General features: G+C 41.7%; 1 protein-coding gene across 4 annotated transcripts in view; it reads left to right on the plus strand.

The window, feature by feature from the left end:
- ATF2 (activating transcription factor 2) overlaps positions 1-1,552 on the plus strand; it is a 91,821-nt gene extending 90,269 nt beyond the window's left edge. The window contains exons 15-16 of one of the 4 annotated variants that reach the window (XM_039495866.1): positions 173-280; positions 1,318-1,456. In XM_039495866.1, coding sequence (XP_039351800.1) covers positions 173-253 — 81 coding nt within the window. In that variant the 3' untranslated portion in view covers positions 254-280; positions 1,318-1,456. Of the gene's footprint in view, positions 1-35; positions 135-172; positions 281-1,317 lie in introns of those variants that run through there. The other 3 variants (XM_039495867.1, XM_039495865.1, XM_039495868.1) reach the window with 3 other exon arrangements.
- Positions 1,553-12,502: the final 10,950 nt, after the last annotated feature.

Below are 12,502 nucleotides of genomic sequence, written 5' to 3' on the forward strand. Positions count from 1 at the left end.
ACTTAGACTTCTTTCTCTATGGGTTTTTTCTCCAGTGGTTGTTAGCATTTATGTGGAACTCATCACCAGAATGTCAGTGTAACATTAGATAAATGTAGAAGAACATCCGTATCTTCTAGAGGAGGAGTCAAATTTCATTCCTCTACCCTTGGATTTAAACCACTTTGTTTAGAGGAATTATTCTTGCATCATTAGTTCCAGGAGCAGAAGATGGGCATCAGAAAGGAGTCCAAGATGGCCCGTAGGTCACTGATGTGATTCAACCTGATTTCTGTTGGCAGTGAGTTCTATAGCAGAGTTTAATGGGTTTTGTGTGTGTGTGTGTCTCAGCTAATAATCTGTAAAGTTACAAAAGTAAAGTAAATCCACAGTTAACTCTTATAATCCCTTATTAAACACAGTAGCTATGTAGAAAATAGAGGTGGGCAAATACTACAAAAATTATGAGCATTCAGTCAAATTTAAAAATAAAATGTTCCCCTTTTGTTTGCTTTTTCAGAACATTTGGGTTGGTTAACTTTTATTCTCATAAATGTTTGTGGAAACATATTACAAGTTTATATGCTCACACTGAAAGTGGCGCATTCTGTACGGGTCACCCCTTAAAGTATAGAGAGATGATTCCCAAAATCTCTCCACAGAGCTCTGATACAGAGGCAGTAAAACAAGACAGACAGGAACCTGACTGCATGCATTCTTTGCAGCTAGATTTGCACACACAATTATTTTATTTAAATGTGATGAGAAAATTTAATTTAATTCGTCACATAGTCAATCATTCTTACAGAAGTTTAATATAGGAAAATTGCTTCAAACGAGGCCTACATGATAAAGAAAAAGAAATGTAACATTTTTCTATTCTTGCTTTTCTCCTGGAGACATTCAGATACCCTTTTGCTTCATCAAACTCCCTTCCTGATTATAGGAATTAAGTTCACCACTTCAGGAAAAAGAAACAATACGATCACTTTAATGTGACAAATCACTAGTCACCACCATTGTTCAGATATTGAGTGTAGGGTCAGACCTAAGTAAATAATTGATTTTTTTGGTTCTGGGGCCAAATAGGGGGGAGGGAAAAAAACAGTTTGGTTTGAACTGAAACTGGATTTGTTTGTTTTTTTTCTTGCAGGAACAAAAAAAAAGAAAACATTACATTCAACCCAAAATTGTTTCATAATTAGCTAAATTTCTTCACAAAATGGATTTTAAAATGTTTCATTTCAAAATGGTTCAAACACAGTTCTTTAACATTTAGTGTCAAAATGTCTGAAAGAGTTTAGACATTTTGAAAATTATTTTCCGTTTCTTTTTCAGCTGTTGATTTTCAGTAAGTCTTGGTACACCAAGGAAGCTCTAGAAGACAGGAAGAAAGTTAATGTGCCAATATTTAAAAAGGGTGAACAGGATGAACCCAGGGAATTATAGGCCTGTCAGCCTGACATCAATCCCATGCAAGATGATGGAGCGGCTGATACAAGACTTGATTGATAAAGAATTAAAGAAGGGTAATATAATTAATGCCAATAAAAATGGATTTATGTCAAACTAACTTGATTTTTTTTTAATGAGATTACAAGTTTGGCTGATAAGGGAATAGTGTTGATGTAATATACTTAGACTTCTATAAGGCATTGATGAGAACAATATAAAATTAACATGGCACACATTAAATAGATTAGAAGTTGGCTGATAGGTTTTGAAATGTAATTGTAAATGGAGAATTATCAAATGGTTGTTTCCAGTGAGGTCCCACATGGATCAGGTTGTGGTTCTGTGCTATTTAACATTATCAGTGGTCTGGAAGAAAACATAAAGTCTTCATTGATAAAGTTTGCATTTAGGAGTGGTAAATAATGAAGAGGACAGGTCACTGATACACAGAGAGATCTGGATCGCTGGATATATGGCTAACTATAAATTATACTTCTAGGAACAAAGAACATATGCCATACTTACAGGATAGGAGACTATCTGGAGAAGCAGTGATTCTGAAAAAGATTTGGGGGTTGTAATGAGCTGAACATTCCCTTCCAGTGCAATGCTGTGGCCAAAAGGGCTAATGCAGTCTCTGGATGCATAAATGTTAATCTCAAGGAGTGGAGAGGTAATTTTACCTCTGTATTTTGCACTGGTGCAACTGCTGCTGAAACACTGTGTCCAGTTTTGTGTCCAGAATTCAAGAAGGGTGTTAATCAATTAGAGAGGGTTCAGAGAAGAGCCACAAGAATGATTAAAGGATTAGAAAACCTGCCTTATAGTGATTGAATAGATTGAACTCTCTGATTCTGTTTAACAGAGAGAAGATGAAGTACTGTCTATAAGTACTTACATGGGGAACCAATATTTAATAATGGTCTCTTAAATCTAGCAGAGAAAGGTGTAACACAATCCAATGGCTGGAAGTTGAAGCTAGAAAAATTCAGACTGGAAATAAGGTGTAAATTTTTAACTGAGAATAATTAACCATTGGAACAGTTTACCAAGGTTCATGGTGAATTCACTATCACTAGCATTTTTTAATAAAGATGGGATATTTTCTAAAAGATACTGTCGGAATTACATTGGGGGAATTCTTTGGGCTGTGTTACACAGGAGACTAGATGATCACAATGGTCCCTTCTAGCCTTGGAGTCTATAAATCTGTTAAGCTATTTGCTGAATTTGATCTGAGTTTGTGAATAGTTTCCCTCCAATTTATTGGCAAATTTACTATTTACCCCCCAAAAATTGCCAGTCAGAGTCTGTCTTTACTGAAATAACTGTCTCTGGCTAGTTGTTGTTGCAATGTAGAATCCTAATGGATGTGAGAGATAGCTTTTACCTTGATGTAGTGAGTTGATGTAAACGAGTGAGAGGTATAGTGTTGATTTCAACTACCAGTATCTTGTATCCACTATGATTTTACATCTCTGTGTAAAAAAACAAACCTCTTTTGCAGTGAAGACCTGGCCTACTGTTCAGAGCAAAACTGTTTCTAGTTAATCTGTAGGGTAATAAAAGAAAGAGTCGATAAAAGTGTCAATTTTTTTAAAGAAAATGATATGGCTACAAACTTGTCATAACCATGTGTGGAGTAAATGATTAGTTAAGATCTAGTGAATACTTGTTGGCCCACTGCAGAATATCTCAGACAAATTGTACTCTGATTTCTAATCTTTTTGTCATCTTGCCTCTGAATGCCCCTTGCCCCCTTGTTGTTTTCTCTCTTGTTGCTGCCCTTTGAAGCTAATAGCTTGGTAATAGGACTGTCACATCAGAGGTAAATAGGTTTTGGCTCCTTTCCTGATCCCACTTCTCGGTTCATTTGCACATAGCAGTCACTTTTAAACTAAAAACCAAGCCTTTCTACTGAGCTATTTTCATGGTATCACACATTTACTGCCTACAGAAAAATTATTTAAAATGGCATTTTACATATCCAGGTTAGATCCAAACTCTCGAATTAATTTGCTATAGACAGACAAAAGTACACTGACAACAGAACTTGCTACAGCAGGGGTTGGCAACCTTTCAGAAGTGGTGTGCTGAGTCTTCATTTATTCACTCTAATTTAAGGTTTCGCATGCCAGTAATACATTTCAGTGTTTTTAGAGGGTCTCTTTCTATAGGTCTATAATCTATAACTAAACTATTGTTGTATGTAAAGTAAATAAGGTTTTTAAAATGTTTAAGAAACTTCATTTAAAATGCAGAGCGCCCCCCCCCCCCCGGACCGGTGGTCAGGACCTGGGCAGTGTGAGTGCCACTGAAAATCAGCTTGTTTGCCGCCTTCAGCATGCATGCTATAGGTTGCCTACCCCTGTGCTATAGGGTGACAAGGAGAAAATATACTTGGTTTAATAACAGTGAGTCCTCATATATACACATACACACCAATAAAATGTGATGTTAAATTAGGCTGAACAAGATTTTAGATGAGATAACTCTGATATATTGTACATACCCTATAGGAAATGGACCTATTTTGGGAAACTAGAGTTTGTCAGTAAATAGCATATTACAACAGATATAGCTATCTGCCTGTCTCTCTCACTAATAAAATGATTAACAGTAAAGAGATTTGTTTTGTAGTATTGTAAGTGTTACATGTCTATACTATCTGTAAAAATTCTTACTGTGTTGCACTATTGCCTGTGTCAGCAATTGTGAATACACTAGTATATACTGGCAGTTAGCATTTTAACCATTGTTTCATGTAACTGCACAGAACAGACCTAGATAGCACTTCTGATGGTCACAGGAATTTTATCTTCACTAGTATGATGGGAAATGTTTAAGAAAAATGCAATACAAAACAAAAGGGTTCAGTTGTCTTCCTTGACTTTTTGGGTCCTGGCAACTGCTGCACTTGAAGGCAGGAATGCAGGAAGCATCTCACTTCAGAGGCATTGTCCCATTTATTGATGTTTTTAATTAAAATGGTGACTCTGCACTTAAATCTGTACAAGACAAAGAAAAAACAGTCTGTCAGGAAGAGTTTGGACACCATAGATAATAGCCATGCAGAAACAATATGTTGGCCTTACTCTCCCCCACCCCCCCGCCATCTCTCCCAAACTGATTTTTTTCCTTTAAGTTCCACCTGTAGATGGATTTCTTTTATATACACCTCTATCCTGATATAACACTGTCCTCGGGAGCCAAAAAAATCTTACTGCGTGTAGACGTGCAGACTCACTGCCGTGGCGCCTCCTGCTGGTGACTTCCGGGAATTAGCTCATTCCAGCTCTGGAGCGCCCTCTGCAGGCCGGTGATCCGCCTGTCCTCTGACCCCTGTGTCCCTCCCGGTGCCCTTGTTCCTGGGGTGCTGCTCCCTAGCAGTAATCCCCTCAGTCTTAGGGTCTCTCCTCCCTGGGGAACCCCCACCCACTATCCCCACCTTGCCTCAGTATATGGCTACTGCCAGTCATCGTCTAGCCCCACGCCCTGGGGCAGACTGCAGTATCAGCCTACTCATCACTGGCAAGGTAGGGTTTGGACCTGCTGCCTTGGCCGACCCCTGGGCTGCCCTCTGCAACCCCAGTACCTGTTGGCCTTATGCTAGGCCGCAGCCTGGGGCTTTCCAGGCTGGAGCTCCCCAGCTCCTCTGCCTTTCCTCAGCCCTGCTCCACTCAGGTACTCTGTCTTTAGCTCCCTGCATCCAGGCCCTTTTCCCTCTACAGGCAGAGAGAGACTGCTTGTCTGCCCCTGGCTTCTCTGCCTTTATAGGCCCAGTTGAGTCTGTTTGGGGCATGGCCCCAGCTGCAGCTACTTCCCCCAATCAGCCCAGCCTAAAAGCTGCTTTCTCCAGCCACGGCCCCCTCCCAGGGCTGTTTTTTAACCCCTCTGGACCTGAGGGGTGACCACCCCGCTACACTGCGTTATAGGTGAAACCGCATTATATTGAACTTGTTTTGGTCCACCCGAGTGCGCAGCCTCACCCCCCCCCCAGAGTGCTGCTGTACCGCGTTATATCCAAATTAGTGTTATATTGGGTTGCGTTATATCGGGGTAGAGGTGTATCTGGATTTTTTACTTTAACTGTGCTTTATATTTTCCTGGAGTTTTTCCTTCTCTCTCTCTCTCTCCTGCCCACCCCCCCGCCCCCAAACACACATTTCTATGCAAGATGGTCCTTGTAGCTGTACAGTTCCTTGCCCACTAGCTTTTCTTGTTTTGTATTTTGCTATGGGTTCTTTTCTGTATTTTTTTTCCCAAATGCTTTTCCTGGGTTTTAAAATATTACCTTTTCCTTGTTTTCCCCCAGTATGTTTCTTTCTCCATGTGGGTTGCCTCTGTAATTTGTTTATTTTCAGAGGGATACACTGGATTTTTTCATGTTTTTCCTCATCTTTGCTTGCCCCTAGCATACAGGCTGTAATAACCTGCCATCACCCCCAATATTACAGCTATGAGCAGTCAAAGGGAGCTTTTTCTGCAGCCTGTATACCTGGAGTCTGATTTGACATGTCAGCTTTTTGAAGCCTATATACACTGCAAGATACTCTGCATCACAATGCAAACCAAAAAGTTTATGAAAGTATATGTTTTATATCTCCCTAGAACAAACTTGTCACATATGGATTACATACTGCATTTTTAGATTTAATTAAAATATGGTCTGGAATGACTTTGCAAATACATCACACTATTACAGAATTTTCAGCGTGGCATGAAATTTAGCAGTGATGCAGAAATCAGGAGCCCTTGCAACTGAATTTAGCTTCTGTACACCACACAGGGCCCTGCCTCCAAGTTATAAAAAATAAAGCATGACTGTGCCTTTAAGAGAGGCTTTTTAATCTCCCAAGTGTACGGCTGGTATGGGTCGATCACTTAATAGAATTACAGTTTAGAAATTAACAACTTGATGGCTTTTAATTTCATTTGCTGTAAAACATCTCCCCATCATCTTTTGCCATTTTTGTAATGCCATTCCATATTTTATTTGCTGTACCTGCACATAATTCTTTTCTGTTAACTTTTTTTTGGGAGGGGGGTGGGGTAGGGGAAGGAGAGGTCTATACATTCTTCAGTTAATAAAGCTACATGGTTAATTTTTATCTCAGAATGAAGATTTAATCGGAAAAAATGCAGTGAAATGAGTATGCAAGAGCAGTCATTGTTATAGCATGCCTAAACAAAGTGCCGTAATTTAGGCAACATACAGGCTGACTGAAAATGGGGTAATAAATACAAAGGGTACAGAAAAGCATGAAGCAATGAAAGAAAGTAATGATTCCGAGAATGCCTTCACCAATTGCGAACAGGAGGAAAATGGCTGCAGGGGGAGAGGTGCAATGGTATTTGTAATCTGTAGGGGGTGGAAAGTGGTGGCCTAAAAAATGTGGGTGACATTCAACCTGACCACTGTTGTCCTTTAGGGTCAATGTTTTACAGCTTTGGGAGTTCTGTCAGTCTCACTCTGGAAGATAAGCTCCAAGAGGGAGAATCCTGTCAGAGAACTTCAGGAGCGCAGAATTGCAGGTAAATTTTCCCTTATATGCACATAAGTTGTCAGGAAATGGAGCCCTAAATCTTGTCCGGGGCCATCTTGATAAATCAAAGTACAACCAAAACTATTTTAGTTCCGCTTACAATAGCCTGCCCCCAAGCAGAGTGAACACAAGGGTGTGAGAATGTATGATAGGCTTGTTGAACAAATTTGAATGACAGCATTTAAATCTTAAATTTTACAGAATAAACTGGTCTCTCAATAGTCAAAGAAGGAATTCTTCCACCTGTTTCCAGCAGCTATATTGGCTAGGAGCCTAATAGACATTTCTGTCTGACTCTTTCTGAATCACTAGTATTAGGTCACTACTGGAGACAAAATACTACCCTAGATAAACTGGTCTGATCAATTGAAAATTGAATTGTTTCAAAAAGCAGCTTATTTTTGGCTTCCATGATATTTAAAATAAAATGGAAAATTACAGCTATATATATATATAGGAAATTTGAACAGCAGAAAAAGACTTGAGGTAGAAGTAGTTATTTACTGATACCATATTAGACAGTCAAATGTATCCTAGGGACAATAGTAACGAATTTAAATTTCTTCAATATATAGTATTTATAATCAAAAGTTATAAAATTGTTTTGCTCACACTTCAGGTAAGTATTATAAAATAGCCATGGATATATATTTTGTATTGTGAAAGATATACCTAAAGAATTTTAAATGCATGTTAGGGCAAGTCAACACTACAAAATTAAGTCAACCTAATTTATGCCACATACTGCTCCCTCAGTAATTAAATCTCTTTTCTATGTCCACACTACACTCTTTGTGTCTGCGGCGTGCGTCCTCACTACCAACGCTTGCATTGATGGAGAGAGCAGTGCACCATGGATGGCTATCCCACAGTGCAACTCATCACCATGCAGGGTGTTTTGGGAAGCGCTTGCAGTGCCTCATAGGGACAAATGAGTTGTGGAGGGGTGACTGGGAGCATGGTTTAAACATCCCATGATTTTATCTGCATCCCAAAATGTTTTGTGCCTCTTTTCAAAAGCCCTGCAAACACATGCATCCGCCATCTCTGTGAGAAGCAGAGCTGTGCAGGATCCATGCACTATTGTGATGAGCGCTGCAAGTACAACACACCTGATCCTGCAGTATTTGCAGAACCACCAGAGGAGCCGCAGGGAACATGATGATTCCTTGGAGGCTAGCTTGCTGTTGGGCATAGAAAGAAACAATTCATGGTTGTTGGCTTTCATGGAGAAGCTGCAAATGGTGGAGCACTGGCTCTGGGCCAGAGAAACAAGCACTGACTGGTGGAATCACATTGTTATGCAGCCTTGGGATGGCGAGCAGAACTTTCAGATATGAAAGGCCACATGCCTGGAAGTGTGTGCGGAGCTCACCCCAGCCTTCCGGCGCAGCGACACCAACATGAGAGCTGCACTGCCAGTGGCGATCACTGTGTGGAAGCTTGCAATGCCAGATTGCTACCGTCGAGTGGGAATCAATTTAGAGCTGGGAAATTCACTGTGGAGGTTGCTGTGATGCAAGTGTGCAGGGCCATTAATCACATTCTGCTACAAAGGACTGTGATTCTGGGCAATGTGCAGGACATAGCGGATGGTTTTGCAGCAATGAGGTTACTAAACTGCAGAGGGGCAATAGAGGGCACGCATATCCCCATTTTGGCACCAGTCCACCTTGCCACAGAGTATATCAAAAGAAAGGGCTGCTTTTCTATGGTATTGCAAGTGCTGGTGGGTCTCTGGGTACATTTTACTGACAAAAAGATGCACACGTCAGGCATGTTTAAGAACACAGGCCTGCTCAGAAAGCCGCAAGCAGGGACTTTCTTCCAGACCAGAGGATCATCATTGGGGATCTTAAAATGCCAGTAGTGATCCGGAGAGACCCAGCCTATCCCTTACCCCGATGGCTCATGAAGCCGTACACCGGGCATCTCAACAGCAGCAAGGAGCATTTCAACTACAGGCTGAGCCGGTGAAGAATGACAGTTGAATGTGCCTTTGGCCATTTGAAAAGCCACTACTGCAGTCTACTCATGAGATTAGACTTCAGTGAAAAAATTATTCCAATGGTTATAGCTGTCTATGTGCTTCATAATATCCATGAAGCAACTGGGAGAAAGTTTCTTCTGGGCTGGAGGGCAGAGGTGGAATAGCTGTCTGCTGATTTTGAGCAGATAGATACCAAGGCTATAAGAAGAGCTCAGTAGAGAGCTAAATGGCTTGGTGGGGGCTTTGAAAGACCATTTTAATAGCCACAATAATGTGTATTGCCGTCCTGTGCTCTGCCTGGCCTTTTTTTGGTTTGGTGTGGGTGTTTTTGAATGCTGTGTGTAGTAATATAAAATTGCACAAGCACCTATTGCTATAAAACCCATGCAAACAGAAACATTTATAACTGAATGAAATGTTACAAATACAAGGAAAAGAACCTTGAAAGGGAAAGAACAGTCATTTCATTTCACCAACACATACACTGATCTGAGAGAGACATGGTTACTGTATGTGCAGAAGTGATTATCTGTACTGTTCTCCAGGTAAAGCGGTCCTGGACACCATGTGGAATGGGAGTGGGGAGTGTAGAGAGGTACAGTTCTCTATGGGCCGCAGAGGGAGTTGAGCATGGGTCTGTTGAACCTGAAGGTCAACAAGAGTCTCCAGCATTTGTTTGTCTCTTGAGAAGCACTAGCATGTCCTGCTGCCTGTTTCGCTCCTTGTCCTGGGCTTTTCTCCTCTCCGATCTATCCGTTCCATCCAAGATGATCCTCCAAGCCCTGTGTTTGGTATCCGAAGAGCCAGAGACTTGCAGGGTCTCTTGGAACATATCATCCTCCATTTTCTTCCTTCTGCTCCTCATTTGGCTGACTGAGCTCTGCTGGTGTGGATGGAGACCCTCAAGGCCACATTTTCAGCTGCAAAAGATGCAATGAACAGGGGTAGTATTGTGAGTGTCTTCATAGGATAAATGGAAACTTGGTATACTGAACTCACTCTCCTTGATCCACACAAGTTGCAAGCACTACATTCTCACTTCTTGGGATTCCTTGAGCGAGCACAGCAGGAGTCTCAGCCATGGTGAGTATGACCTGGGGGGAGGTGGCGAGTTGGGACAATAATGGGGAGGATAGCTCATGGGCATAAGTACATGTGGATAGAGCCATTGAACTGAATACTGGCACTGTTTTCCACAGGCAGTGGTGATTTTAGGTGATATCTCACTTCTGAGGATAACAGGCTGAAAGGGAACAGCTCCTACATTCCTACGGCTGCAGACCGGGTCCATCTGCTGCTAGCTTGTGTGCTGCAATAATGCTCGCTGAAGTAATTGCTCAGTGGTGTGGGAAAGTGTCCTAAGGCAGTCTTCCCCAGAAATCTTCAGGAGAGGATTGCAGACTACCTTCATGAAACTTTTCTTGAGATCTCTATAGAGGATTCACGGGACGTAATGGTGCACATAAACAAACTCTTCCACAGGGCCCTCTCTGCCTAATTGTACATGGGAATGAGAAGCAGATAGCGACTCTACCTCGTTTGGTTATTTTACTATCTCGTCACGATTAAAAAGATGAAATGATTAAAAATGAGTAAATGAACAGATGTGTCCCTGCAATATCAAAGTAACCCGCACACCTACCAGAGGTTCCTTCCCCTGCATCAGGCTTGCCCATGCTGGAGAGTAGGAACTGGTTCGACTACTCTGGAGTCAAGAACAGATCCTGGCTCGCTTCGCCACTGGATCCCCCAGTTGCCTGTCCGCATACTACTCCTCTTCCTCATTCAACACCACCTCCTCATTCACTTTGGGGGCCTGTGACTCCAGCTCCCCCGAAGCATCCATGCAACTGTTAGCGGTGGTCATGGGGTCTCCACCAAGGATGGCATGCAGCTCTTTATAAAAGCAACATGTCTGCGGCTACGTACCAGAGCAACTGTTAGCTTCTGTTGCCTTCTGGTGTGCCTGCCGCAGCTCCTTGACTTTCAAGTGGCACTGCTGCGTGTCCCTCTTGTAGCCCTTCTCTTCCATGCCACGAGCATTCTGCTCATAGATGTCTGCATTTTTACAGTTGGATTGGAGTTATACCTGCCCAGCCTCTTCTCCTCACAGACCCAGGAGATCCACCACCTTTTGTGTACTTCAGGCGGGAGCACGTCTGCATCGTGGCATTGTCAGCTGGGCAGTTGCTAGACATGCTCGAGAGTTGCTAGGTGAGCTCTCCACACTGAGCAAACAGGAAATGAAATTTCAAAAATTCAGAGAGCTTTAAAAGGGGAGGGGCATGTACCTGGCTGCCTGGCAGTGGAGTTCAAAACAGTGACCAGAGCAGTCATGATGGGGCATTGTGGGACACCTATTGGAGGCCACTAAAGTCGACGTATGTTGCCGTAACTACATTGACTAACGCTACACTTCTTGCAGAGGTAGAGTTAAGTCGGCGTAGCAAGCAAGTTACATTGGCGGGAACAACATTTTAGTGTAGACACTTATGGAGTTAGGTGGACATAAACTGCATTGCATTGACCTAACTGTAGTGTAGACCAGGCTTTAGTCCTTCTACATTTCCTACTCTGTAAAATACCAGTATAAAGTATAAAGCTTATATTTATGAAGTACAAACTTTATATTCTAAATGTTTATGATTTCATAAGAAAAGAGACTAATATTTTGATTTTCTTGTAATAGCTTTTGTCTTCTGCATCCAGACAAATAAAGCCTTTCAGCAGAATTGCATTAAAGGACTAATGATTTTTGCAGAAAAAATAGATAATCCGGGTAAATTAAGAACAGATGCTGTATATCTGTCATTGGGTGATAGAAACATTTGTTAATTCTGTTGATCATTTTGTTGCTCATGTCATGAATATTAAACTGGTGGATTTACAACTTCTATGACTGTCATGTATGTGTGAGTATATAAAATATTTCCTCATAATATTGCTAACAATGAATCCAAACATTTCCAATCTCTGGCCATTAGACAGGAGGCAGGGACCTTGTTCTTTTATTTCTTCTGTAAAGTGCCTAGCACTTTATGTGGATACAGCATAAACAGTAAGCAAGACACATCCATGGGTCTGCAAAACTGTTACCATTCCCCCAGGCCAATCATCACAGCTGCTAGTTCTATTGCTGTGGTGTCCCCCTGGCTGAACCCATGTAGTTTTGTCCTATCCTGCATACTGCAGCATAGATTACAGTGCACTGAGAGGGAAACATGTTTTATGCAGTGGATGCTTCCCCATTGCTTCCCCCTTCTAGCTGACCAGGCAGCCATTTTTTTGAAGCAAGTTGCTATAAATTGTGACCCCTTCCTTGCTTGTTCCCTGAGCAAAAGCAAGATACACTGTTATCTATACCTGCTGCTGTAATTTGGCTCTGAGTAAAGAACAAAAGAACAACCATCCTGGGTCAGACCAGTGGTCCATCTAGCCAAGTATCCTGTCTTCCGACAGTGGCCAATGTTAGGTGCTTCAAAGAGAATGAACAGAACAGGGCAATCATCATGTCAATTAAGTGAAACTGAAA

This window comes from Mauremys reevesii, linkage group 11, assembly GCF_016161935.1.
Source record: "Mauremys reevesii isolate NIE-2019 linkage group 11, ASM1616193v1, whole genome shotgun sequence".
Lineage (NCBI taxonomy): Eukaryota > Metazoa > Chordata > Testudines > Geoemydidae > Mauremys > Mauremys reevesii.